This window comes from Podarcis liolepis (assembly GCF_965112155.1).
Source record: "Podarcis liolepis genome assembly, chromosome: 7".
Classification (NCBI taxonomy): Eukaryota; Metazoa; Chordata; class Lepidosauria; order Squamata; family Lacertidae; genus Podarcis; species Podarcis liolepis.
The window spans coordinates 55,309,916-55,337,877 of record NC_139561.1 but is presented as its reverse complement, the minus strand read 5'-3'; the positions used below and the strand labels follow the sequence as shown (position 1 = coordinate 55,337,877).

The following is a 27,962-nucleotide window of genomic DNA, read 5'->3' as shown; positions in this document are numbered from 1 at the left end:
AGTGGTTCGGGAAGAGACCGATGGAGGAATTCATAGGAAACTTCATTGTGTCTGTCTAGTGGCAGGTCCTGTGGACCTATACAAGGAGACATTCCCCCACCACCCCATATGGTATTTGTCCTGTCCCAAAGCAGAGGCCTCACTGAATGCCTTCTTCCATCTGTACGACTCTCCATACATTTACTTTTAAAACTTTTATTCAATAATATATAATTATCTTAATATAGAACTGTCCATCATGCCACAGGCCCACCCTCCTCCCCCAGCCCGCAAAACAGGAGCCAGGTGGTCAGAACACCATACACTGGGCTGGGTTCAGGGAAGTCACCTGAGCCAACAGCCGTTTCGCATACCCTTCACATTTCCCATGCTTTCTTGGTCAGGAAGAGGTCAACAGGAAGTCAAAGACAGAAGTTAAGGTTTGTGTTTTTATATGCTGTTCGATCCCATCAGCTGCCGCCACTGCCGCAGTCCTTGCTCCCGTAACCTGCCACTCGGATGACGACATCTGGAAGCTGCACACCACCATCTCTGTACACAAGCAGATTAAAACGTTTGATTTGGTTCTTGTTCTGCTTATGGAAAATTGGGAGAACAGCACCAGACAGACCTAGGGAAGAGACGGGAAGCAAGCATCAAACGCAAAGCTGGAGCTTGGAGGCACTGCGTAGCCAGAACGGTTAGCACAAGGAACAAGAGCCAGAGGCAACTGTTTACATTTATGGCCAAAGGCCTCTTGGGTCAAAGACAACTGCATTCCAACAGCAGGGTTCAACACTGTGGAGCCAACCCGCCTTGACAGGAGCTCCCAATCTGAGAAGCAACTATGCCTCTCCAAGAACTGTGCCAAGGCACTGACATGGTATAGTCATGAGCCTGAATATGAGATGACTTTTATTATTACTTATTAAATGTGTATACCACCCTTCATCTGTAGATCTCCGGGCAGTTCACAGCATAAAAATACAAGATAAACATACAAAACGCATAATAGAACAAGAACAAAATAAACCACTAACAACCCCACCCCACGCCCTTGAGGAACAGCAAGCAAAAGAAAGGAAAATGTCAGAGGAAAATAAATGTTCAGATTAGCATTCCACCACTGCATCCATGATAGAAAGCACCTCCACCATCTTTGTTTCTGAAGATTAGTCCACCTATTCGAGACGGAAGGCTATGAAGCGATGAAGACTTCTCTTTCACATAAATCCCTTCCCCCAGCATGGAGCATGCCTCAATGCATCTCTCCTTCTGCTGGATTTCCCATTCCCACTTGTTACATCCTCCAGCCACAGGCTGAAGGCAGGGCTTTATATGCTCAGATTCTGCCAAAGCCAAGCATATATGAAAAACACAGAATTCAGTTGCTTGGAACTCTAACCCAGGAGAGCTCCTGCCCCACCTCATGACCCAGCAAAACCAGAAATATGCAGAAGAGTAGCTATATAAATGCAGCTCATTTAGGGGAGGGGTGTAGCTTGGTGGTAGAGAATCTGCTTTGCAGGCCCAAGGCCCCATGCTCAATACCCAGGACCTCCAGTTAGCTCTGGGGAAGACTTCATATGTGAAACCCTGGAGAGCCACTGTGGTGGCTGATGCCCATTGGGATGGTTAGGACAAAAGGCAGGGAGACTAGCAATAATAAGTAGAGCCAGAGCCAATGACCATGGTCAATGACCAAGTTGCTAAAGCAATGCCCATTCACCCTAATGGATCTGCCTCCACTTAGCATAGACAACACCAAGAAAGATGGACAGTTGTTCTGTATAAGGTAGTTTCCTACATTCCCATGTTATGCAACTGGTTGCAGAATGCCAGTTGATAGAAACTGCAGGAGGGAAGAGTACTGTTGTACTCATTCCCTGCTTGCAGGCTTCCCACAGGCATCTGGTTGACCACTGTGAGAACAGGATGCTGCCCTAGATGGGCCACTGACCTTATCCAGCAGAGTTCTACTTATGCTTATTCTTGTTCCCTGGCTCAGCAGACTAAGAGAAGTACATACCATAAGAGCACTCAAGTGGCACGCTTGTCCAAAAATGGCTGGCTGCCGCAGGAGGAGTAACAAGCATGCACACAAAGCTCAATAATCGGAAGCAAAGGTCCTCGTGGCCACACCACTCCTGGGATATGCATGCCTGAACTCACAACATTAAGAAATGCCACAGACCTGGTTTGTAATGAGAAATGCTTGCCAAGCACATCACTCCCTAACATGCTCGTTCTGGGCCATCAGTTCCCATGCCAGTGTCCGGGAGGCTGCCAAGCAGCTAATAGATTCTGCTACAAAAATAAGGCAACCCCAATTCAAATCTCACCTCCAACAGTGGCCTTAGGGAGGCCACTCTTCTTCAGCCTCAACCCTGCAATATGAGGATAATAATAATAATAATAATAATAATAATAATAATAATAATAATAATAACAACCTACTCTACAAAGTTGTTGTTTAGGGTTACAAGTTAATGTTTTAAAAGCGTCATGTATGTATGAAAGTGCTTTTAAAAATAGTATTATTATTATTATTATTATTATTATTACTACCACTACTACTACTGCTAAAGTACCACCACATTGTGCAAAAAGACTCCATCACAGTCTCCAAGGGGCAGTGGGGTGGATCCTTACCCCCATTTGTCAAAGGCAGAGGAAATTTTTTATTCATGTTGGAAGCCTTTGGATCAAAGAACTGAGAAGACCCATCAGGTACTTCAATAAAAATGATTCTATCAGTAAGTTTTGATGGTACTTTGACAGAACTCAGCTACACATTGCTGCAAGGACCGGAAGTATGCCTCTCCACCCCCAAATTCTACATTCAATCTAACATTTAATTATGCATTTTGAACAATGGCTTTTCTTAAAAGTAAAGCAAGAGTAAATTGGGGGCCATGAAAACCACGTAGACAAATTCAAATTAAGATAATAGAAGGTGAAGAGGCTGACCTGCTTTCTTAAACATTTTGCATTGAAGTAAAGAGTGCTCTGTTCTGAATATATATATATATTAAATCCATGCACTTACTTCTTGATATTTAGCCTGAGTTCGCTATTCAATGTTCTAAAAAAGAACTAATTGCAACAAAACTATTTTTTCCTGAAAGGACAGCGAGGTGAGAAAAGATGTATGGGTGAAACAGAAGTGAGCAATGATTAGAGGTCACAAGGAAGAGTCCATCATCTTAAGATTCTGCTCGGCATAAACGTCCTCTGAAAGTGGTCAACAAAGCGATCAGAAATAAAAGGTCCAAGAGGGACATTAAAACTGAGATGAAAAGCAGAGAGCAAACCCTGCACTCAAAGCCAGCCAGTGAGTTGGGACCTGAACACAGGTCTTCCACATCCAAGGCTCTACTCAAGCTACCGAGCTTTAAGGGTAGAGATTAACAAGAGGGCCTTCCTCCTATGCCCCCAAAATTGTACCTTAGCCCCCAAATCAGATCTTTCCTTCCAAGGAATTCCCAGAGACTAGACGGAGGACAACACAAGTTTGTACACAGAGAGATTTATTGGTTCCAGTGAATTGTACAAATGGATCTGACCTGATATCAATGCTAACATGTCGTTATGGGGATGTGGAATGTAAACAGATGCTTCAAATAGAAACAATCTAACCTTCTTACTTAAAATTAAATATTTGACAATGTAACAGAAAGAAAGAAAATCTGCATTTCGGCATGGCGACAATTTTTTTTTTGTGGATTTAGGTATATGAAGTCACCAGAATCACACAATATAATCCCCCCAAAAGGTGGGGTTGAACTATGGGGCTCATGACGAGACCCAATGGAAAAACAAAAGGAGCATCTTACACACCATTCCCCCAAAGCAGAGGATTCTACCCCAACAATTCCAACACTGGGCTGGGCATGTAAAAATGCTTATAGGGATCTGAACCCTTGGCAGATTGTTGCACACCAATTCTGAACAGCCCCTCCGTGTCTGGCTTCCAAAACTCCCCACTGGTCTCCTTGCCCAAACACTTCCTCTTTGCCTCTTCCACATAGTCAAAGCAGCTGTAATCAACACAATTCTGAATTTTGCACAGTGATGGGAATGACCAGGTTGGCTTTTCTAGCGATAATAACATGCCTCGCCAGAGGAAGCTCTCCTTCTGTCTTAAAGAATGACCTTTCCTCCAACTAAGGCAGGCACTTCCCCAGAGGGAATGGAAGGGGGAGGAAGTAGGATTCTCCCCAATGGCTACCTGCTTTGAATGTACTTTTGACCGACTCAGAACCATTTCCAAGACTTGCTGGTTTAAAAACAGGAAAATGAGGGCCAGGGTGAGACCTGGAGAGAGCAGAGGTGAAACCCACCACTTACAGGCTTTAATTTGCTTATGACTTAAGTAGAATCTGACCCCACAGGAGCTTGCCTCTATGGGGTGCATATGCTACATTCCAGTGTGTGTGGGAGGGGAGAAATTGAAATGTTGCCCAACGGAAGAACAGAGAAAATGGTAGGCTGGGAAAGGTAGAGTATGAAACTGCAGAATCAACCCAGAGCCAGTCGTGCAGACCGTGGGGGTACAGCCGCTTATCCAAGTAAATCTCGCACAACTGTTTGGATCAGTAACACAGAGAGAAAGTTTGGGTAGCCGTAAGTGCTGGAGAGAGAGGGAGGCTAAGCCCTAACCCCCTTCAAGACGAGGCTTGCTGCAGAGCATACAGGGGTTTGGTTCATCCCTTCCCTAGGTGACCGAAGGGTGTGTTTGTATTTGTAAACCTCTGGAATTACCCGTCGTTCCCCCAAACTTCATCGTGCTGCTGTGAGGCCACTGGAGAGCACAGGGCTGTCGGAGCTGGGCTGGGCCTGCTCCTTCACAACTGGATCTGTAGGAGAAAAGGGGGAGCGGTTATCGGGGCCCAGCATGACTTGAAATCCCAGAACTTTTTCATTTTGAGAGGTACAAACATTTCAGAATGCAGTTACACTGAGTCCTTTTAAAATATTTTCTATTTTCCAAAATTGAGGTTACCTCCTTAAATTCCAAGAAAATTCTCCTACTTCTGCAGAATATTATATGCAAGGTTTTCTAGAATTACTCCCCCTTGCTCATGTAATCAAACATTTTTGCAATGGCGAACAGCTTTTATATAAACAAGTGCCTAATTGAACAGTTCTCCTGCTCCACCAAAATACTCACAGAAATAGGGGTGTTCCATAGCTTCTTTGGCTGTCAACCTCTGTTGATGGTCATATCGTAGGAGTTTGTCCAGAAGATCCAAGACTTCGGGACTGACCAGGTGTCTGTTTTCACTATGGATAAAGTTCTCCCAACGTTTCCGTGAATGCCTGTAAGCAAAGTAGAGAAGCCTGAAGATTTCCAAATGAAGAGATCCAGTGGAGGAACTCAGAAAGAAGCTGCAACTGCATTTCATATATTTGACACAGGGACATTTTGGCCCCTCAGTGGCTTTCACTTCCCATTATCAGCAACCTAATCAAGTAAATGTACCTGCAGGGTGCATTTTAAATCTGTTTTGTGAGGGTCCCCCCCCCCTTTTCCTTTTTTTTTTAATGTTACCAAAATACAATAAATCCCATGGGTTGAAAAATCCATTTCCAGTAGGGAAGAAGAAAAGGCCCTATACGTCATGCTTAGTGTCCCCACCCTGGGCACCACCAGGAAACAAACACGCCACAGTAAACTTACTGTCCCAAGATATCATTGAAGTGGGGGTCCAGTTCTATGTGGTACTTCTTCAGATAACCATATAATTCATCTGTACCCAGAACCTTTGCAATGCGAACCAACTGAAATGAAAGAACAGATGTGTTGAACTGGAAAGAGGAGAGCAAGCAAAACTACACCCGCTCTGCAGCTCCACCGGGACAAAGCTAGCTCAAGAGCTGCCAATGCAAGGGTGATGGGTAGGAGCCGGGCAGAGGCAAGGGGCACCTCGTGGCTGAATGAACCAGCTGTGCAAGCAGGCTTGAGACGGTACACGACTTTGGCATGCAGGAGGAGTGTCTCCATTTTGTATCTTCTCTCTCTGTCTCAGACATATCACCAAAGTCGTCTTGCTCATTAAAATAAGCTATTTCCACCCAAAGGGGGAATGTGGACGGGCGGCAGCTCAGCACATGCTTGGAATGGACAAGGCCCCAGTTTCTATCCCTGCCATGACCACTGAAAAGGATCTCAGGCAACAGGCCAGGCAAAGACTTAAGACACATAGAATTGTCCTGGAAAGCTAATGCTAGTCAGAGCAGACAAGACTTGGGCTAGACAGACCAAGAAAAGGCAGCTTTCTATGTCCCATGTCAGCTGCCATCCCTTCAAAGCCACCCACTTGTATGACAATACTTTTAGCTGGGCTACGGCAACCTGGTGCCCTCCAGACATTTTGAGCTAGAACTCCTTTCAGCCTTGGCTAGCAACAGAAGACTGCTTTAACAGTTGTGGATGGAAGGGGTGTTTGAGCTATGCCAGGAGGAGGACCAAGTCTACATCCACTTGAGTCCTGCAACGTCAAGGGCACAATGTTGTTTAAGCACAAGAGGAAATTAGATGTAAAAGCTGGAACTTTAAAAAAACCTTTCAGACAAGTTACTTGAGGGTACTGAAGATCGCGGTGAGATGGTTCTCAAACAAGTTCCAGCTTATTTTGAGCAGTTACTGTGGTTTTGCATTTTACATGCAAAATCTGTGGAGTTTATTTCTACAAATTTTGCATGTTAAAAGGTCAAAGCACGCTAACATATAGGCCTTATAAGAATAATTAAGGCAAGAGTCAGATTCCCCAGGTTAAAATACACTGAATGGGCCCTGAAAACCTTTTTACTTGAATGATTTGAATAAAATTGAATAAGTTTGTGCCATACATACGTGGCTGTATAGATGTATTTTATTTTTGACAGCTCAAGGGGTAAATTTGAATTTTTATTTGCTGAATGCTGATCAATGTAGAGTAGTTCTGGTTAAGATGTTTCGTATTTCTAGTTATTGCACTCATGTATTTCCACATTGTATTTGCATTTTTCTCCTCTTGAACTCAGCCTCGTTGATGGAAACTATTTTTATATTTTAAAGTTTATTATGACATGGTTATTGGCATTCTCAAAATATTGTTGAATTTACAATTGGTAACACACACTGAAACACTAGAGAAGAGGCCTTGGTGCAAACGCCAAACCTACAGCACAGGAAGCTAGCAGAGGCCCAATGTCAGCTCAAGGGAACCCCTTGCCCTCTGCTTCAGAATTGTGCCTGTCCCTTGTACAGGGGTGGAAGAAAACTAGCACAGCTCTGGCTGTACTAATAAGAATCCTCCACATGGGCGCAGGTTAGCTACAGAATCATATCCCAATGCCAATGACTTTCCTCCTAGTCTTATCATACTTTAGTGCCAGCAAAAAAGGGACCACAGTGGAGTTTTACCAAATGAAGAAGAAACAAGCAAGAAAGGTCTCCTCTGACCCTTTCCTATTTGAATAATCACAAGGGTAGTTTACAGCCATGAAGCTTGAAGATGCAACTCTTGGGATTCTATTAATTGCCCAAACAAGAGTGACCCTAAAGTAGGGCTTCTGCACACATTTTGTTGCATCCACTCTGGGTCAGCTGCCAATAGTCAGGTCCTACATGACAGTGAAGACTGGCTGCAGGTGTCCCCCTGGCCACCTGTGCAGTGGGAAAAGGTAAACACTGCAACCAGGCATCCACAAGTGAAGAAGCACGCCCCCCCAGCCACCCTAAAAATTTAGTGCTTTGGCCTCCCGATGGTGCAGCCAGCCTCAAGGTAGAAATGCAAGGTTTAGCATAAGCTTTCAAAATAAGCACTTCTAATTTGAGAAAGCTTAAGAACATCTTACAAACAGGGACATCCTTTTGCCACCAAAGACTAGATATCCTGATCCATGCCATGATAGCTGTGGAAAGAGAGAGGGGCATGTTCAACAACTAGCTTCCTTTTGCAAGTTGTTCTATGCCATAATTTCTTACCTGGTCATAGTTGTCTTGACCATGGAAGAAAGGTTCTTTTCGGAAGATCATGCTGGCCAGCATACAGCCTAAGCTCCACATGTCTAAGCTATAGTCGTACATCTGGGGTGGGGGAGGGAGGAGAAATGAGCAGAAAAAGAAATGAACTGGGGCAGGTTGAGTATTCAGGTTTCTGCAGACATGTCTACCTCTAGAAGTGCAACTGCAACCTGGATTTTGAAAAAAGAGTTACTTAAAAGCTATATATTAGCCTTGAACATTATACAAGAGTATGGTTCCAATATCTGAAAGGGAACTGCTTTAAAATTAATATTTAGTGCAAGCCAAAATGCAGAATACCCTTACTTTTATTTCTGGACTGCAGAGAACTGGTCCTGTCTAAAGTAGTTAACACCATCTGTTCCCAAGAAATGTTCAGATTCACTTGATCAAAGGTATATTGTCAGCACTCAAGAAAGGCCCAGTCTGGTCATTTCCTATTACTGGTTCTGTTCCAGTGCCACATACCTCCAACTAATTTTTTTACCTTGTGGTTTTCTCTTTCTTACTTCTATCCTGTAATCAATTATCTGTCCTTCTGTTTTGAGGTTCAGGAAGGAAGCTCTATCTGCAGAGCAATCCTCCCTCCATGTGCATGGGCTGCCCATTAATGAGGCTGAAGAGACACAAAGCACTTCTTTTCGAAGTAAGAATCTGCTAAAACGAATCTCTCTGCCCTATAACATTTCCCCCCACTGACCATTAAGCCTGACTGCAATGACTCTTTTTGCTTCCTGCCCACAGAGTCCTACAGCATCAGCCCTGAAGGCACCTTTGGCAGTCATTCATCCCCAATGCCTAGTTGTGAGAAGGGGAGAGCATGTGCCATGACTCTGTCACCTCCTTTCAAGCATGCTGGCCTCCTGTGTCACTTAGCAATGAACTAGGTGAAAAGATAATCCTAACTGAGAACAAAAATCGTATCAGGAAGTACATGGGTGAGGTGAAAAGCAGGAATTAGGCCTCCAAGCCTGTATCCCATCTTATTGTTTATGCTGAGGCATATTAACAAGAAAGAGGAAGGGACAATGGGTCTTTTTCATATTCCCAGGCTCAAATTTGATGAGCCCATTGAGTTCTAGCATGGATGCAGCCACTGAGAATTTCTCTCCATGTTGCCTCTTCATTTCTTACCAGAAGTCACCCTTAACTGGTTTGCTGGCAGATACTGATCTTTGCTGACCCCTCCCTGGGGAGGTGAAGGGGGTAGTAGCACTAGTAGTTACCAGCACTTCAGACTAAGGAACAAAATCTTACTTGGTAGTCCACGAGGAGCTCTGGCCCTTTGAAGTACCTCGAGGCCACACGGACGTTGTATTCCTGAGCTGGATGGTAGAATTCTGCCAAGCCCCAGTCTATGAGCCGCAACTATGAACATACAAGGCAGTAAGTCAGCCAAGGAGCCTGCTTAACACTTTGGTCAAATGGCGCTTGCACAGCTGCTAGCCAGGATGGTGCTCAGCTCCTATCATCTGCTGGACTCTGTAAAATTAGCTCTGCTGTACTGGTCAGATTGTGTATTACTGGATGACTCACTTACTAATCATAAGTCACCAGACTCCTAAAAGGAAAGTGAACTGACTGCCAGAAAACAGGGACCAGCTGCATGCACCTGTGAGAGAGCACAGCTAAGCCGGAAGGAGGCCCCAGTCAACATTAATGCACAAGGACAGCTGCAAGGGCAAGAACCTCTTGCAGAGGATACAACTGGTGCTCCCAAGCATAAGCCGGGCTTCCTGCCTCATGCTCACAAACCCTGTAAAGGTGCAGGGGCATCGCTGTCTAGATTATCTGATGCACATAAAGTGCCAAACAAAGGTATTTTCTCCATCCATTCCCCACTCTCAGAGAGCCAAGTGAGGAGTGCAAAAGTTGATATTTGTGCAGCAGGCGGGCTGGAGGAATCCAAGGCTGCCTGGTTTTCATGCAGAATCAGAGGAGACCAAGAGAGTGCAGGAGGAAATAGTCAGGAAGGCCTGGAGAGGAAATGCAGGGGCCCAAAGAAAGCCTGGCTGTTCACTGGGTGTATGTGAAAATCAGGGGTTGGTTATGGAGGCTGAAGAGAAAAAGGGGCTGCTTTGCTCTCTTGGACCCATCATTTTTATAGCCTTCTGATGTGGTGCATTACTAACAGCACTCTAGCTGTACCTGCCATCTTACATACAGAAGGGCTTCTCCCTATTCCCCTTCAGCCACCTAGTCAAACTGAGCTTAGGAGATTATCTCAGAAACCACCTACTTTCATATGCATTCACCTGGCCTTTAACATTGGCATCAGAAACCCTTCTCTGTGTTCCATCCCTACACAGCTCTGTGTAGTTAGGCAGGTGGGTACAAGAGATGGGTTTTCCCAGTAGTTGCACCTAGATTATGTAACAGCCTCCCACTGGAGATCTGCCATGCTCCTGCTGTCTATTTTTAAATGGCTCATGAATTTTTTCATTCCAGCTATCTTTTAACATCTGATGTACTGCTTTTATGAATTTGCTTTTGTCTGTTGCTCTTAAATAAAAACAGTTGTTATACTGTTGCTGTAACTACTTTTTTTAGTTTGTGATCTTGCAAGCAATTGTTTTATTATGTAAGCTGCTTTGACTAAGAAAAACAGGAAATGAACAAAAAAAGCTAAACAGAAGCCAAAGCCAGTGATAATATTCCTTTAGAATATATAGTAAAAGATCTTACTTACACCCACATTTTCAAAAGAGGGGATGGCTAAGAATCAAGACACAGGCAAAACTGGGGAGGTAATCAGTAAAGAATTTGGGTCACCCCTAGCAGCAGCTTAAACCATGAATTCTGATAGATCTTTGAAGCACCTGGTGATGGAGGCCCCCCTGCAAGACACCAGACTGGGGAATAGGGCAGAGACCTAACTCAGCAACAAGAACTCAGCCATAGCAAAGCACAAGGGTCCTTCTTCTGATGCCTTTCTGTGCTTTTACCTTTTTCTGTTGGTGGTCTATCATGACGTTATGAGGTTTGACATCTCTGTGCATGATTCCCATGCTGTGACAGTAATCCAAGGCCTGCCAGAGACATGTAGACGTTAACACCCAACACAAGGAAAATTAACAACAAAAATATCTCAAATTGTAATTCACCTGTATGAAAGACTTTACGATTTGAAAATAGAGATACTGAATGTACTCGTTACTTATGCCAAACCTAAATTAAAACATTAAAAAGACACACAAGGAAAATTAAACCTTTCCACTGATGAAATTATAGCAGCTGAATGTATCTGTGCTATGTGCCAGTTTCTCTCCCCAGCAAGGATGCCACACTGCCATGTAGAAGAAGTTATCCAAGAGTTTTGTTAGTCCTCCCAAAAGCCTAAATCTAAGCACAGATCTTGGAAAGAACCAAGCCCATCAAATAGGGCAAGCAACCTTTCCTCCTGGAATCTTAACAATGAGATAGCCAAGCCTGCCAAGGCTTTGAAAAAAGGATATTCATGTTTTCACATGGGGCCGTGATGTGGGTCTCTAGTTAGAAACCCCTTTCCAGGTTAAAAGCTGCAGTACTGCCTAGTTGCACAGCAAGAACAAGATGGCCCAGGACTCACTCTTTCTCTCCAGGCTACTGCACTTTTGGTGGCAGCTGCTTTGCCCTCTGTTGCTCATCCCAGTTGGGTTCAAAAATATGTCAAGGCCAGGGCAAAGGTGGTGCCTGTTTCCAGCATGTCACCAGCACCTGTGGCTTTACAAGAAAAATTTGTCTGTCCTTCATGTTGGAAACAAGTAAAGAGATTTCCTTCTTCTGAGCTTCTAGTTAATGCATGTGTTATTTTAAACCACATGAGGGTACTGTTTGTCTAGCAATCTAGCCAGCACTTCCTTGTAGCCTTTCTGCTCAAATCAACTCTATTATTTTGTTTCTTTCTCTCCAAACTTATTGAGACAATATCTTCTGTTTTCTCTCCTTAATCTCTTCTGCAAATACAGTAAATCCTACAAAGACAAATCTGCTCCTGCATGAATAAAGCCTTTGAACTCCAGAAATTATAAGGGGCCATTTCAATCTAATTCAACCAAACGGCAAGTTGTTCTAACACTTTGAAACGGCAAAATTTATTTAGACACTTCTTTACATTTGAGAGCCGTTAAAGAAATGATATGATGGTAGAAGATAAAGGCGGCGGCAGAAACTAGTAGAGACGAACTTGGGAGTCATTTTCAGTGCACAGGGACCAAAAAGTCAGAAAGCAAAATCCACTGACTCCTGAGGACCTCTGAAGAATAACTAAGAGCCAGATGTATGCTCTGTTTTCCAAGGTTGTCTCTTGCTGTGTGACTGACTGATTTCTTAACTTCCTCTGACTTGCCTATCCTTCTCTACAGAGAAAGAAGGGGGTTTAGGGGTGGGAATGAATTTTCTGCATATCCACAGAGACACCTCACACCTTTAAATTATTCCAAGAGGTAATCAGGGCCCAAGAAGTCCCAGAGGACTTTGGAGGTATTCTGGAGCTGTGACCAAGACATAATGTTGCCCACAAAAAAGTGTTCAAGTATGGGAGCAGTGCTGTTCTTCCCTTTCCCAAATAATAAAAAAATCCTGCAGGTAATTCATTGTACACAACCCCACTTGACAAAATTCAAACCAAGGATGACCTTTCAAATTTCCCATGAATACTCACCTTGAGCAATTCATACATATAAAACCGAATATCAAAGTCTGTCAGGATCTGATACAGTTGCTGAAATCAATTTGAAAACAGAAAATTGCAAAAATCAGTGTTGTGCTTTTCCTGTCATTCTTACACCTCCGCCCCCACCTTGCAGTGCCCCCTCACTGTGTTCCACACTCTGTAAAACCTATTTTACACTCAAGGGCAGGTCAAGAGACAGAGCTGCAAGATCTCGGAAGCAGAAGACAGACAAACCTCGGAGAAGCATTAAAGGATCCTGGCAAGCATTAGAGCAAGGAAAGGGAATCTCTGCCCCCCTGGGCCTATTTCGTCCCACCTCTCCATTTCCCCCAAACCACACCCACTTGTCCAACAAGCTGATGTCACTGGGTGATGCCAGCTGATGGGCAGGGTTCAGCCTGCAGGCAAATGCATCACCCCATGGATCAACTCAGCATGCTACCAGCTTCTTTACCAGCTTCTTTGGGGAGAAAGTATGAAGAAGGGCAAAAGAGCCTTGCCTCCCCCACCTTCAATCAAGTCCAACTGAGCAACAGCCTCTCCCAGGCCATGGCTGGGAAGGGAGAAGAGGTGGGTTTTTTTGGTGGTGAGGTTAAAATTTTTTTATGCATTGTAACTTGCTGTTATTTTTATCATATTGTAGTGATGATTTATTGTTGATAGTGAATTTGTTTAATTATTGTTTACTGATATTTTGATGGTTAATTTTATTGTGCACTATTATATGCTAATGGATTACTGAATGTTACTTTATTTGGTATAAGTTGTTTATTTTAAAGTCATACCTTTTATCATGACTTTTTTGTTAAAAGATATGTGATCTTTGCTATATATTTTGTTGTTTCTTCAGCATGTAAACCATCTTGTGCATAGCAATATAGAAAGTCAGTGTACACATTAAAAGTGAAATGAAATGAAATGAAATGAAAAACACTGGCTGCTGGGGCTGACAGGAGTTGGACTCCTCAACATCCGGAGGGCACTATGATGGCATAAGACGATTCTGAACCTTCACCTTGCACACTTAGCACACAAATATTTCTTAGCTACAACTAGGTCTGGACTAAGAATTGGGATCAGCACAGCTCAGCCACATCAGCACACACTGCCAGTTAGACAAGGAACTCCAGGTCTCCACCTCAGATAAAGTGTGCTCGTCTCTGCTTCTGGCATTGTTGCGTTAAATGCATAAGCATTCTGTAGTTGACCTTCTTTGTAATGCTTTATTTTGAATTTTTTAAGATAATATTTTAGAGTTCTCTTAACTATGCTGCTTTGAATGTATACTTAATGATTAACTTCTTTCTGTAATGTTTTTTTTCTGGATTGTTTAATTTGATGTTTTAATCTGGGTTGTAAACTGCTTTGAAAACTTTTTAATAAAAATATAAAGTGGTATAGAAATGAAATGAAATGAAAAACAACATCCTCTACAGATTCTCAGTTTCATTGAGTTTCTGAAGTGCTCACTATGGCTCATGTTGGCATTTGCTCCTTCAGATTCCAACTCTCCTCCAAAAGTCTATTTTTCTGTGTAACTTTTCCTTTGATTCTTTGGTCCCTTTAAACTTCTGCCATGTTTCTACAAGTTCGCTGTCAAATTCTATCATCACATTTTGAGACCTAGATATTTAGGCTATCACCCATAGTTGAGGCAAACCAAATGCTTCCAATTTACTGACTGCTTTCCTTAAAAAAAACAAAAAACCAACACCAAAAAAACATAGCTTTAAAATTGCATAATCTTTGTGATTTTAAATGCCAGTAACCTGGTTCCACTGTGATTCAAGTAGAGACGGTCACTTTTGTAGAACCTAGTCTCAAATTTCCCCCTGATGCTCAACAAATCTGGACATTTCCTCCCAACTCTACTCTCGTATCCAGCTTTTTCCCACTGTAAAAATCAGGCCCCACTTTCCTCATCAACAAGACTAGAGTAAACAGAGTATCATAGCAGGGAGATTAGCATGGAATTACATGCTGCAGGGCAACAGTTGCTATATTGAGACAGAGTATCAAGGAAATGCAGTAAACTTCTATTGCACCACTCCCTTTGAACATGGACCACAAAAACCACACAGAGAGACTGCTTGCTGATTGCAGTTAGTTTCTTACAAAGTGCCCATAAAATTGCACAATTCATTCTTCCGCAAGAATAAATTTTGTGTGTTTCAATAGATTCAACATTTCCTCTCCTAAGGCTTTCTGGAAAATCCATTATGTATAGAAAGGAAGAAAAACTCACCTTGAAATCTGTATTATTGATGTATTCAAACACTAGAGCTGGAGTCTTTGACTGCAAGAGAGAATATGTATGATATAACCACACCTTTCCTGTAACCTGCTTTCTTGATTATTCCAAGATTCTTCTGGACAATGCTCTCTCTGACCCCAAGACACAGAAATAAACCCTCCCTTATCTACCCAAAGAACTCAAAGGGTCATTTAAAGAGCTTATTGTTAAAAACAGAAACTAATGTGCAGATGCCTTAACAATAAAAATCCCAACATGAGACCTGTTCCACTTGCAGTAAACACACACTTGAACTGTAAAACCTGTGTGAGGAGCTAAGCTTCCTGTATGACCCACTTCTGAAGATAACCCCAATTATTCCAGTGCTCCTGACACATACTAGGACCTACCACTGGATCCTTGACCGTGTCGATCAGTTTAATGATGTTTGTTCCACCTCGCAGGTTCTCCAGAATCTTAACTTCTCGTTTTATCTTCTTTTTCTTCACTGGCTTAAATACATAAAGAGAGATTAGAAGTGAGATTTCTTTCAACGTTAATTTTTTACCTGAACACACAAATGTACATCCTTGGACGGGAGGCAGGGGTGTGCCTACAAGCACCTCCTCTCATGCCCGGGTGCATATCACCAAAACTGCTCCACCCCCCCAATATAGAAGGTCTGCAGGGGGCTTTTGTTCATTTCTGCTTAAATGAAAGCAGAACCCTCCATGTGGCTGGGGAGTCTTTGACAGTATAAGCAAAAGCCTTCCCTGCCAAATGTGGGGAAGATGAGGGACTCAGTGGATGGAGCACAGTTTCAGCCCATGCTGAATACACCTCATGGGGAAGTGGTTAGTACAGAAACGTCCGTTTCAGATTGGGAAAGGCCCAGAGCTCAAAGTATAGCCCAAAATGGCCCCAAGTGGCAAGCCAGGAGCAAGTAGTGGGGAGCAGCAGTGAATGCTAGGAATACAGTGCCGCAGTAGCAGTTGAGGCTCCTATGAGCTGCCTACCATTTCATTTAGTGGATTTCTCATAGGACAAGAATGGCAGTGCAGTGAGCCAATGAGACACCGCTTGGGTGGGTTGCTAGACCAATTAAAGCACCAAAGTAGGTCATTGCTCCTCTGTCCTCATTGGTCCAGGAACTTCAAAATGTGCTGTCTTATTGGTTCACCTTGCTGTCAACTCTCACCCTGGGGGAAATAATTTTAATTAAAATGGTGAGAAGCTCTTCAGAACCTCAGCTGCTAGCACAGCTTTATCCCTCCTAATGTGTACTGGCAGACAGCCCACACCACAGAACCGTGAGGTGGGGTACACACCCCTCCTCAAAGGTTTAAAAAGTGAGGCAGCAGTAGGGAGGAGCACCAAGTGGCCAGTTTAGATTAGAAAGCACCCACCCCCAAAACCTGACCATATCTTGTCAATATTCCCATATCGGTGCAAAATTACTTCCTGCTTATGTCTAGAGAACTTTTTGTGCTGCAGGTAAGAGAAAAGAGGGTTGACTATCAGCTCCTTTGGAGTTTGCTGACAGCCAAAGCTGTATATTCTGTACTTATAATATTAATTATGTAAAATCAAAATTCTCATTTTATTATGAACCTGGAAAATTAAGCAGGTATTTGAAGTGTATACATTTAGTATGATTTCTTATCTGGCTAGCCACTGGAAGGGGAAAAAATAGGCAAGTAACTGAAATTCTTGAAGTCACCACTTTTTTGATATGCTTACTATTATCAGCCTGGTAAATAAGCCAACCAATTTTCTTGCCTGCTGGGGGCTGGCAGAGGAGGGACAGAAAGATCTGCAAACCTTTCCTAGGACTGGAGAAGGGGTCTTCCTCTTCCAGAAGCCTGCTCACTTGCCTGGACCCAATTCCATGCAGCCTATGGCTTACAAGGCCAGTGCTTAAAAGCAAAGCTGTGCTACATACATGTTATTTTTTAGTATCAGTTTTCCAGTCTCGCATGGGACACTATAGAGCAGTGTTCCCCAACCTTGGGCCTCCAGCTGTTTTTGGACTACAACTCCCATCATCCCTCGCTAGCAAGACCAGTGGTCAAGGATGATGGGAATTGTAGTCCAAAAACAGCTGGAGGCCCAAGGTTGGGGAACACTGCTATAGAGAACCACCCTCCCGTCTGCTGACAGCACTTGCTACATTGCCTCTGAACATTTAGCAATCACGGTGGATAGAGGAGGTTTCTGCAAGAAAGCTGGGGTCAAGCAGGTGGCAGCAGTTTTGAGCTGGTGGCAGGAGTGGCTTAAAAGGGCTGAGAGAAGTTGAAATACCATTCCTGTTTGTAGACACCAGTTACATTGTACACTTATGATCAATGCCTGCAAAGTTAACTAATAAACGTTATCATCATCATGTAACCAAAGTCTGCAACTCTTCCCTGAAAGAAGTATACCATGAAATCCTGGGTGTCCAGGAAACCCTATAAACCTCCTGAGCAGGATGAAAATAGAGACCAGTTAGGTGCACAACAGTATGCATTTGCTGTGCCCAAGAAGAAAAGCAATGAGCAGGCTCAGGGATTAACAAGTATAAGAAGTGTCGGGCCCCTGCAAAGAGGCATTTAGGCTTCTAGAAGGTGACAACACCAGGGCTAGCATGCAGTGTTTCCCTCTCCTTCAAATTCAAATCCAGAGGTTTCATACAAAAAGGACAAAAACAAGTAAAGACACTCATTGGTATTTTGTCACCATCAACCACCAATTGTCAGGAGAGGGAAGGAGGCACAACCTGAAGATAAGCAAGTATATTTGCATCTAGGGTCTCTTTTGAAGCAGTTTTCTGCTGAGACCACCTCTTCAATACTACAGTACTGCCTTGTGTAACAATTAACGGCATCTCAAAACTTAAAAAAGTTAGGAAACATTAAGATCCTTGAGTTGCCTTTACATTGTATTTTTCTTAATTGCTCAAAATGCTTCATGTCGGTATCCAAAATCCTTGCAACTACCTAAGATCAGAGATAACACTGGACTACTTACAGAACAGAGAGAGGGGCTGAGAGCAGGAGTTTGCCTCATGGCTAAGGTGACATTTGCAACCAGGCACTTCCTTGCTCAGTTCATTCTCTTAATGTACTACGCTTAGCATAAGCTGTACCTCACTTGTTAAACATACGGCCAGTCACCCGATAGCTGCAAAGTCCTCCACAAGAACTAAGACTAAGTCTTACCCATCCCCTAAACTGGACAGTAGTGCCAATCCATTCCAATCTTGCAATTTCTAGGGAAGCCAACATTTCCCTACCATCATCAGGTCAGATCAAGTGGGAAAGAAGCAACAAGCTTTTGATGCAGGACACAGGATCATGCAGAAGGGATGACGTCAAGACTGGATGGTACCAGAGTCACACAGGGCAATCTTAGTTTGGAGGATTCTTTCAGGGCATACTTTGACAGTCCCTCCCACTTTCAGTCTCTAGGGGACATTCTGGGCTCTGGTGAACAGGACAGCAGAAAGTTGTCAACAAGAAAGAGGTGATGTGCCCACAGGAAGTTTGTCATGGGTTTCACAGGAATTACTTAGCAAGCATTTCCTTGCACTGTCTGTTTCCATTACTAAAGCCATGCTTTTCAACCAGGAGTACTTCACAGTCCATCAAGTGGTACACGTACTGTCAGCTATGCTGGCTGGGGCAAATGGAAGTAGTAGTCCAAAAGATCTGAAGGACACCAGGTTAGTGAAGGCAGTCTTGAGGTGCGGGAGCAGAGACTTAATGTGTGTCTACCTCCTACATCTACCCTTTAAACAATTCTCACAAATGCTGCACCAGAACACACAATATTGGAACACCACAGAGAGAAAAACTGACCACCCAAAGAAGCAATCTGCTCAGACCAAGTTGAAAAAAATCACATCCTGGGACTTCTTTCCACACATCTCTTTATTTTCAGTATGGCAGCACTGTGCCAATGCCAACCCAGATTCACCTAATGCAAACCATTGAAGCCACAATAAGTAGCCTATAAGCCACCACTGATGTGTGATGAATACTCCTGGAAAGCCTTACACTGAGGCTCACCATTTCAACTGTTGAAAGGACAACTGGGAGAAGTTTAAAGAGGATGCTGGGCCAACAGCAATGATCACAGATGCTAGTTATGACCACAAGTCTAAATAAATAAGAGGAAATCTAAATAAATAAAAGTCTAAGCTGTCCTCTTGATAGGGAAACCCCACCCCATGCCACACACACTAGATAAGCCTTGATAATGTGGACATGAATTTTAAACATGCCAGTCATGAGAATTCACTCCCCCCCCCCGCCGCAAAAAAAGGTAATGTCAACCTTGCCAGATGTTAATTCCTGTGTCAACCGTGTGCTGTGCTATTTCAACACATGGAAACATGCTGTTCCTTCACAAAATGGTCCCAACAGCAATGCTACCTTTTAAAAACAGATGAGGAGAGTGATAACCGAATACCACTACCAGACACAAAGTTAAGAATGCAGCACCTCAACATCCATTCCAGATATGAATATGGAATATGATATGAAAGACGCAAGGGGCTTAGATCAAGAACAGCCCATTACAGTGTTAGGGAAGATTTGTTGCCACAGCATTGCTCCCACCTCAGAAAACCATTCATATTCATCCAACAAAAACTCACCTTAAGAATTTTCACAACCACTCGTTCGTTGTTGGTGATGTTTATAGCCTCAAAGACTTCACTATATTTCCCCCGGCCGAGTTTCCGAACCAGTTGATAATCGTCTTGATTACTGCAGACAGTGAAGAGGAAAACAACTGAAAAGTGACTAGGCTGAAATGCTCTCCTGACCCCTCTGCTCCTAATACCCTGAAACTGAAGAATGAGGAGCAGGGCACATATTAACGTGCAGACCTTTCAAACCACTGAACAGGAACTATCCCACTTCTGAACACTCTTGCTCTCCATGGATTGCTACTGATGGTTATGAGGATGCTTAAACTTCAGCATTTCAGAATTCCACAGATCCAAGGGAAGGAGGAATGGTGCCTGCAACCTTTAAAAGTCCTCAACGCTCATTATTCACCTGCCATCATCAGAAAAAAGATATGCCACCCACAGCAAGAGACGTTAATCCTAATTTTTGTTACAGAATTGATGGAACTGTTCAGAACTAACAACTTCCAAGTCCAAAGTGAGAAAGACAGTTCCCACAATCCTCTTTGACAGACAACTTCTCTTTCCCCTGAACATCCTGACAATGAGGCTGGTATCAGCTGCGGGGGAAGAAACCCTCCTTCACTGTTCCACAGGCAGAGATTATACTATTAGCTTTTAGACATCCCAAGAGAGCATACACCCGAGACTTTCCAGCTTGGACCCTTTAGTGTTGTTTCATCATCTTGCCTGTATATCAGGGAGTGCTTAAAGCATATGAGTTGACTAGTGTGCTGAGTTATCCTGAGGACACATTAAGCTACATGTGCCAGATCAGTCGTATATTTACAAACTCCCACATACCCAATATCATGCTGACAAATTTACTCTAATTAGCCAGAAATGAAACCTCACCCCCCTTTCCAATTCTAGCAAAGTGACCTTGAGTGTATATTAGCATTGCCACTTGGCACATAAGCATGCATTAAAAGGGGAAATCCAAAATTATTAGCATTCTTCCTAGATATTTACCAGATTATAAAGTTAACGTACATTACTGAAAGGTTATTGAAAGGCAGTCCAAACCTGCCCTGCTGGTTCCTGTATGACACAACCCAGTTGTCATCTAATTCCTTCTCACCCACTCCAGTTTGCCTGGCATGCCAACCCACTACATAACACTCTTGAAAGTTAATTCATTTCATCTTTATCACCTTAATTCAAAGAACCCAAACTTATTATCAAACCAATTATATCTGTCCTTCTACTCATCCACATTTAAAATTATAGCCTTGGGTTGGAAGGGTGGGAGAGAAGGCTTTTAGGCTTTTCAGCAAAACTACAAGGGCAAACTAAAATCTATAACATATTAAGAGGTCAGGTCTGCCACTCAAGACTAGAGCACACATTCATCTATTGGCTACCCCTTTGACTGTGGTCAATTATTCCAAGAATGAATGCCACTTATTTCATAATGGTGTTATTTGTTAGAAAGGAGTGACTAGCAGCCCCATGAAAGTGAGGGGCAAACCTTGCTGCAGGATGGGAAAAGCTACAGCTACAGGTTTCTCTGAACAGAAACATAAGTAGCCATCAGTGGCAAAAACCACAACCTAGCAAGCAGAGTACTGGATGAAGACCAAGAAGACCAAGATTTAAGTCCTCTCACGGTGATGAGGTTCATTAGATCATGTTAAAACAGTCACACTCAGCCTAACCTACCCCTCAGGAACTGATAAGAGAGACAGCAACATTGAACTTAATCTTAAGTACTGCCCAGGAGGATCTGGAGGGAGATATAAGTGTTCTTGAACCAACTGGCCACAGTGCTATCAAATTCAATATAACTGGGCAATTACCAAGGAAGTCCAACACAGTCCATTTGACTTCAGAAGAGGAAACCTCTAATAAAAAAGGAAGTTAAAAGAGAAAGTCAGGAGGGTCAAACCTCTGCAAAATGCTTGGGTCCCACCCTGCAACCACAATAACTGAAGCTAAGCAGTGAAGGTACCACCACAGCCAAGAGGATGTCAGCATGATTAATGAGTTGGGTCAAGAAAGCTATTCTAGGAAAGACTTCTTTCAATAAATGGAAGTCTTGTCCAAACAAAGGGGGGGGGGAGAGAACTCAAACCTTAGCAGAAGAAACACCAATAACGTTAAGAGATACAAAGAAAGAATTTAAGGACACAACATAAAACACAGAGCGGTCAGAGATTTGTTTATCTCCTTTAAGGAGAAACGTGAAACCATCTCACAGACAGCTGGAAGTTGTCTGGAAAGTCAAGGTGTTGGGACAATTTACCTTGCTAACAATAACTACAGAAATATTTAAATATATTAGAAACAGAAATATTTAAATATATTAGAAACAGAAATATTTAAATATATTAGAAACAGAAAACTGGCTAAAGGCGTTTGGACCTTTGGATAACAAGGGACTCAAAGGTGTGGAAAAGGAGGAAAAGGAGATGGCAGAGAAGTTGTAAATAATAAATAATAAAAAGGTTATGAAATATTTTCCTTTACAATGCTGAATAAAATGTTTAAGACAAAGTCTTCATATATCTACTCCCTCAAAATTGTTTCTAAAAACTATGTAACAAGACCTTTATGTAATACCATGTACTGTATCAGATCATTGTAATTTGTATGTACAGGTAACTTACATCTGAGGGTTTGTCTATCCATGCATCATTTAAAGCCAGGAACCACGCAGCTTTGGGAAGGGTGTGTGAGGGGTCTGGCAGCATCTCAGAGTGCTGCCTTCCCAAAGCCCAGTGAGTGTTTGCCCAGCTTTGGGAAGGAGGCGGGAGGGCTCTGATAGGGACCCAGAGTCCTGTGTCCTTCCCAAAGTCTAGTAAGGCAGAAGGGTTCTAGGACACTGTCAGAGCCATTGCTCCTCTTTTGCAAAGGTTTTGGGAATTTTGTTGCCACCCAATTGATTCTAGTGAAAATCTGTTGGATACATGATTTAAAGTCAGAAAAGTAAGTATTGATAGCACTGCTTCTGCATTTGACTAGATTACAAACAAGCAACAAACTTGGGACTTGATGTTGGAAATGCACCTTTAAATGTTGCAGAATACAGAACATATTCAGGCGTTCAGTCCTCAAATGCAGTCTATGATTCTGCCAAACTAATCCCTCTTGCAGCATGGTGGCAAGCCTCTGACCCCTCGTGCTTCTTACCTACTTCAGATTCCTTCAACTTCTACAGTGTATGAAAGAAACGGATCTGTTTGGAAATACTTACACCAAATCAAGAAATAAACTGATATATCAAATAGATCAGCTTGTTTCAATCTGGGCAAAACTTGAGCAGTCCATGAGAAATGTAACACAAATATGTCTATAATGCCTAACAAAGGTTTGGCGAAAGGAGGAGAAAGAAAGTAACAAATATGAAGACCCAGAACTTGGTAGTGATAGCTCAGAAATAAAGACTGATTAAATTTCATGTAGAATTGACTGGCCAGCTAAACCAGGTGAGGGTAGCCGATGGGTCACAAACCCTTGGTGAGTTAAGGACTTCCCTGCCTGTAAAGACAGGCTCCAGTTGATTGAAAGAATGAGACCAATGGTGGGTCCAACAGTCAAGAAGGTAATTCCTGCACATGCTGTGTAGAGGGAAGTAAACAGCAGATGAGGCTCATCAACCTGAGAAGGTAGCTCATCTAGGAGAAAGAAAACTCTGATCCTAAACCTCTGCTGCCTTGCCTGATATCTTCAGGAGAAATTTTTTTTAGTAAACCCTACACAAATCAGGAGTGGAGTCCCTAAGACAGCTGGATGGCACCTTCTAAGTTTCCTTCTGGGAACTTCTGCAGTCAAACTGGTGCCAAATGTATTGCTCAGCTTTCCTTTGGACCACTTCAGTGAGGCCAAGGGGAGGGGGCACGTGTCTTGTCAGCTGGGCAGCATGGGACCCCCATACACATTGCCCAGGCTTGTTTCCCGGGAAGGTCACTTCAGGGGTTTGACTTCACCCCTGGAGGCGCACTCCATTGTCTCTCCAGACAGAGATGTTGACTGTTTCTTCTGTTTTTATTATTTTTTGCTGGCTCCTCATAAACTGGTAAAACCAAAGAGATGCCCAAAAAAATTCTTACAGTTCAGCACCTTGTAGCTCCATTTGTAACTAAGATTTTAAAAAGTAAATTGAACCTATAATTACTGTCTGAATAAAGTGCATTTTAATATACAAAAACATGGTAATTTTATAGTAAGCAAAGTTATATATAATATAGTTTATGTTACAAAAGTAACAAAATGACTTTTGAACTGTAAAGGATGCTTTTAAAATGGATTGCATATTTCACCCCAAATCCCCCCCATATCCCAACATTGTTTTTTCTTTGGATTCACAATTTCTGGAAAGTTTCCATCTTTAGCATTATTATCCTCATCATGCCTATACCACCCTTCATCTGAGGATCACAGAATGGTTTACAATATAAAAAACAAAAAATATAGTAAAAAACAAAAAACAAAAACCTGACCCCATAACAAATACTAATGGGGTCTGAACTGGTGCTGGATGACCAGGAGTGAGATCATGGTATAGCATTGGACACCTCAGTGTGTTCCTAGCCCACAGAAGCTGTGAAAAAAAGTGAACTTCATATGAGAGATAATTATGAATGGGATTTAAAGCAAAACAGTCAATAATATCATAATGTCATTATACAAATCTTTGGTGCCACCATCTTTAGAACATTACAGTTCTGGTCACCTTACCGTCAAAAAAGGATATTGTGGAACTGGAAAAACTTCAGAAAAAGCAAGTATGACTCCTCTATGAGGCATCTTAGTTCAGAAAAAAGGCAAAAAGAGGTGTAATAAATCATACATGGTCTAGACTAGAGAAAGTGGATAAGGTGAAGGCTTTTTCTCTTCTCTCATCATACTAAAAAAACAGAGATCATCCAATGAAGCTAAATATTGGTAGACTCAAGACAGCCAAAAGGTGGTACTTCTTCATACAACACATAGAACTAAGAAATTTGTTCCCAAAGATATAGCAATGGCCACCAACATGGATGGCTTTAAAAGGGTATTAGACAAATTCATGGCTTTCAATGCATCTGAATACCACTTGCTGGGAATCTCAAGTGGGGAAAGTGCTGTTGCGCTCTGGTTTCCACAAGTATCAGAGTGACCACTGTGAGAAGAGAATGTTTGACTAGATGGGTCCTTGAGCTCTTCTTACATTCTTACAATTGTTGAGAGGATCGGGGGCAGGGGAAAACCATGTAAGCTGTTCCTGATCTCATTAGGGGGAAGAGTGAAATTAATATGTAATAAAATAATTCATTTAATAAATTTATTGTTTCACAATAAATGTTATCCAAATTGGTTTTTGTGATCAGTATTAAGTATCAAAGTTGTTAATTATATTATGCTCATAAAACTTTACAAAGTAACCAATTAACCAAATGCCCAACCCTACCTTTGCTTATTCATTTTTGAAAGGACAGAGGAACCAGCACAGCACATGTGCACATGCACACACGCCTAACACCACTACGTAAGAGTACAGCTTTGTGCCTGTTAATCAGGAATAACTAGCAACTCCCTACTTCTGAATCATGATTACACTTGTTACAATCTCATTTTCACCCATAAAAATGCAATGAAGATGGGAAACAATCACCTTACTCTTAGTACTGAAGGGTGTTCAGGGTAACTGGAACTTGTGTGTGCATCTCAAACCTGTGAGGGCCTAGACTAGCCTTTCCCAACTATGTAGTTTTCTAGACATTTTGAAGTACTGTCACTTCAAGGCAACCTGCTTACTGAGCTTTCGCATCCTGATTTCCTTGCAAAAAGCTTCTGGGATGGTTATATGATGTCTGTTATTTATTGAGCACTCATTTTGATCTGTTTGTGGGATACTTATATACCACAGTAAGCTACTGTTATTACACCTTCCAGGGCATTTCCCATCACTTCCCCTACCCTACCACAAAATGTGGGGCTTCTGTGGGGGGGGGGGAGAAGAGCCCAAGAGCACTAGCCCACTTTCATTGCACAATCCAGGTTTGCAGTATTAAGAGTGAATATCAACAGCAACAACCTAGACCCGACCAGCAACTTCTATCATCGCTACTTGTCATACTACTAACTAGGGCTGGTGGGAGCTGTAATCCAAAATGTCTGGAGGACACTAAGTTGCAGAAGGCTACTTGAACCCAGGGGCGGGAAACCTGTGGCCAATTCCTGTCTGTCATTACTGACTACTGGCCATGCAGGCTGCTGAGATTTGGAGTCCAAGAACAACCTGGACTCTACACTGCAGGATCTCCATTCCTGATTTCATATTTTATCATTCTTTAATCCCTCTTAATCAACACCGTTCCAGATCCCAGCCACTTTCTGATCCCATCTTTCCCAGCCCCTTCTTCAGCACGAGGGACGGCACGCAAAGCAAGGCTGCAAATGATGGGCTGTCGGGCGGGTGCGCTAAACCCTGCACATGGGGAGCGACAGAACGCAGTACGCGGAAAACAGGCCCGGGAAGAAGCAAAGTAGGGCCTTTAAAGGGACGCCAGGCGGCCGAGCCCACTTCCAGCTGCGCTTTCCTCTGCCTCCCAAGGCGTCCTGAACACGCAGACTCGCCTTCGAGACGGGCCCTCCGGCTCTGCCCACCAGGCGGACGTCGAGGCGCCCCGAGGGCCATGTGGGGAAAGGGCGGCCCTTGCGCGGGGCCACAGACTGCCTAGCTGCGCCTCAAGCAGGCAGGAAGCCGGGAGGCCAGGCTGGATGGCGAGGCCTCGGCGCCGAACAGCTCCATAGCGAGCGAGAGACCCCGAGCCCGCCCGCCCGCCGGTCTCTTTCCCGCCTCCGGCCTTACCCCCAGGTGGGGACGTGCGCCTCGTAGTCCCAGTACTCGCGGCTCCTCAAGCTGTTGACTTCGGCGTAGACGCGGGACCGGCTCCCGGCGGCCGGGCCGGGCATGGCGGGGGCGGGCGGCGACCGGCAGCGGGCGGCGGCGAGGAGGGGCCGGGAGACGAGGCAAGGCGGCGGCTGCGGCGGGGCGGAGTAGTAGCGGTAGCCCCAACACCGGCGGTGCTGGCGGCGGCCCAGCAGCAGCAGCACCAGAGGGGCGGTCACGGGGAAGAGCGGCGCCAGGCCGGCCGGTACGCGGGCGGCACTCCCTGGCTTCCTTCGGAGCGCCGCCGCAGCGGACCCGGAAAGGGCGGCGGCGGCGGCGGCCTTGGCCTCCTCGGCGGCGCCGGCGACGCGCCCACCAGCCCGGCTCCGCGCGCGGAGAGAGTCCCTCGCACGGGCCGGCTCGCGTCCGGCGCAACAGCGGCCCCCTGCGGCGAGGAGGAGGAGGAGGTGACGCTGCCAAAGGGAAGCCGAGCCGCCGTCGCGTCGGCTGTGACTCCGCCTCCTGTTCGCTGTGAGAGGGACGGGCTGTGACGTGAGGCGCCGCGAGCACGTGCGTGCCTCTGGTCCGCAGATTTACGCGGTTAGACCAACCGTTGCGCAAGACTTCCGGGTTCCTTTGACACTTTGTTTCCGGGCGGGGCGTTGAGAAGAGCATCTGCTCGTAGAAAAGAGGAGCGGAGCACGTGGCTTTTTGTTTTTAAAGAAAATGTGGCAGGAAAGGAGCTCGAGTGCTCTTTTCATAACATGGAGGCTTTCCCCCTTTAATACTGTAGAGATTTTTCTTTCATCCCCCTCATTTTGAAATAGCCATGTAACATAATACAAAATGCTTTAAATTGTTATTAACCCTTTTTGAGAGAGCTGATGGGGATTAGCAAGGTGATCTCCTGAAAATTAAAGAGAACTTTGAAAACAGCGCTGTTCACCCATTCCTCCTGGCAAACGCATTGGATAGTAGTGTGCTTTTAACCGTAATTGCTTTTAGAATGTTTTTGTTTTTAAATTTTAATATCTATTTTCTTATTATGAAATTTGTATACTGCCCTTCATCCGAAGATCACAGGGTGGTTCACAACATAAAAATACAAAATGAGAACACAAAATACATAATAAAATAAAAGCAAACCAATAACAACGCCCCCACAACGCATTTAAAAGGCCAAATAATGTTTAATCAGTCAAAGTCCTGGTTATCTTTGCTGCCCTGTGCTGCTTGGGGACGAACGGTGAGATATAAATTGAATTATTATTATTATATTCATAATGCTGATATTGATGCTGAAGGTGGTCTTATGGCTTGCTCGACCAGGTGCCCTTCCAGATGTTTTGAACTACAACTCTCATCAATCCTAGGCTAGTGTCCGGCCGTGATGGAAATTGCGGTCCAAAACATCTGGAGGAGCAGTAGGTTGGGAAGGCGTACTGTGTGTACTGTATTTCTTTTTTAGCTTCCCCCCCTGTTCCGGCGTTGTAAATTGCCTTGGAACATATTTTGATGAAAGGCAGTATAAAGAAGAACATGCTAATGTGTGTGTGTGTGTGTTTGTTTTTTAATAAACACGTGTGCTTG

The 27,962-nt window shown here is 43.7% G+C and overlaps 1 protein-coding gene across 4 annotated transcripts; it reads right to left on the bottom strand.

The window, feature by feature from the left end:
* Positions 1-179: 179 nt before the first annotated feature.
* Positions 180-27,599, bottom strand: CSNK2A2 (casein kinase 2 alpha 2). 4 transcript variants are annotated; one of them, XM_083515046.1, is made up of 12 exons: positions 26,352-26,890; positions 19,520-19,631; positions 15,291-15,392; positions 14,893-14,943; positions 12,636-12,695; positions 10,939-11,022; positions 9,251-9,361; positions 7,955-8,056; positions 5,663-5,763; positions 5,153-5,301; positions 4,744-4,838; positions 180-610 (listed from the first exon to the last, which is right to left on the bottom strand). In XM_083515046.1, the coding sequence occupies exons 1-11, from the start codon at positions 26,453-26,455 to the stop codon at positions 4,762-4,764; spliced, it is 1,053 nt and encodes a 350-aa protein (XP_083371172.1). In that variant the 5' UTR covers positions 26,456-26,890; the 3' UTR covers positions 180-610; positions 4,744-4,761. The 4 variants fall into 4 exon arrangements, 3 of the variants coding, with proteins under 3 accessions (XP_083371172.1, XP_083371171.1, XP_083371173.1); XM_083515045.1 differs by lacking the exon at positions 19,520-19,631 and having other exon boundaries at positions 26,352-27,288; XM_083515047.1 differs by lacking the exon at positions 180-610 and having other exon boundaries at positions 3,493-4,838; positions 26,352-26,897.
* Between the last annotated feature and the right edge of the window lie 363 nt (positions 27,600-27,962).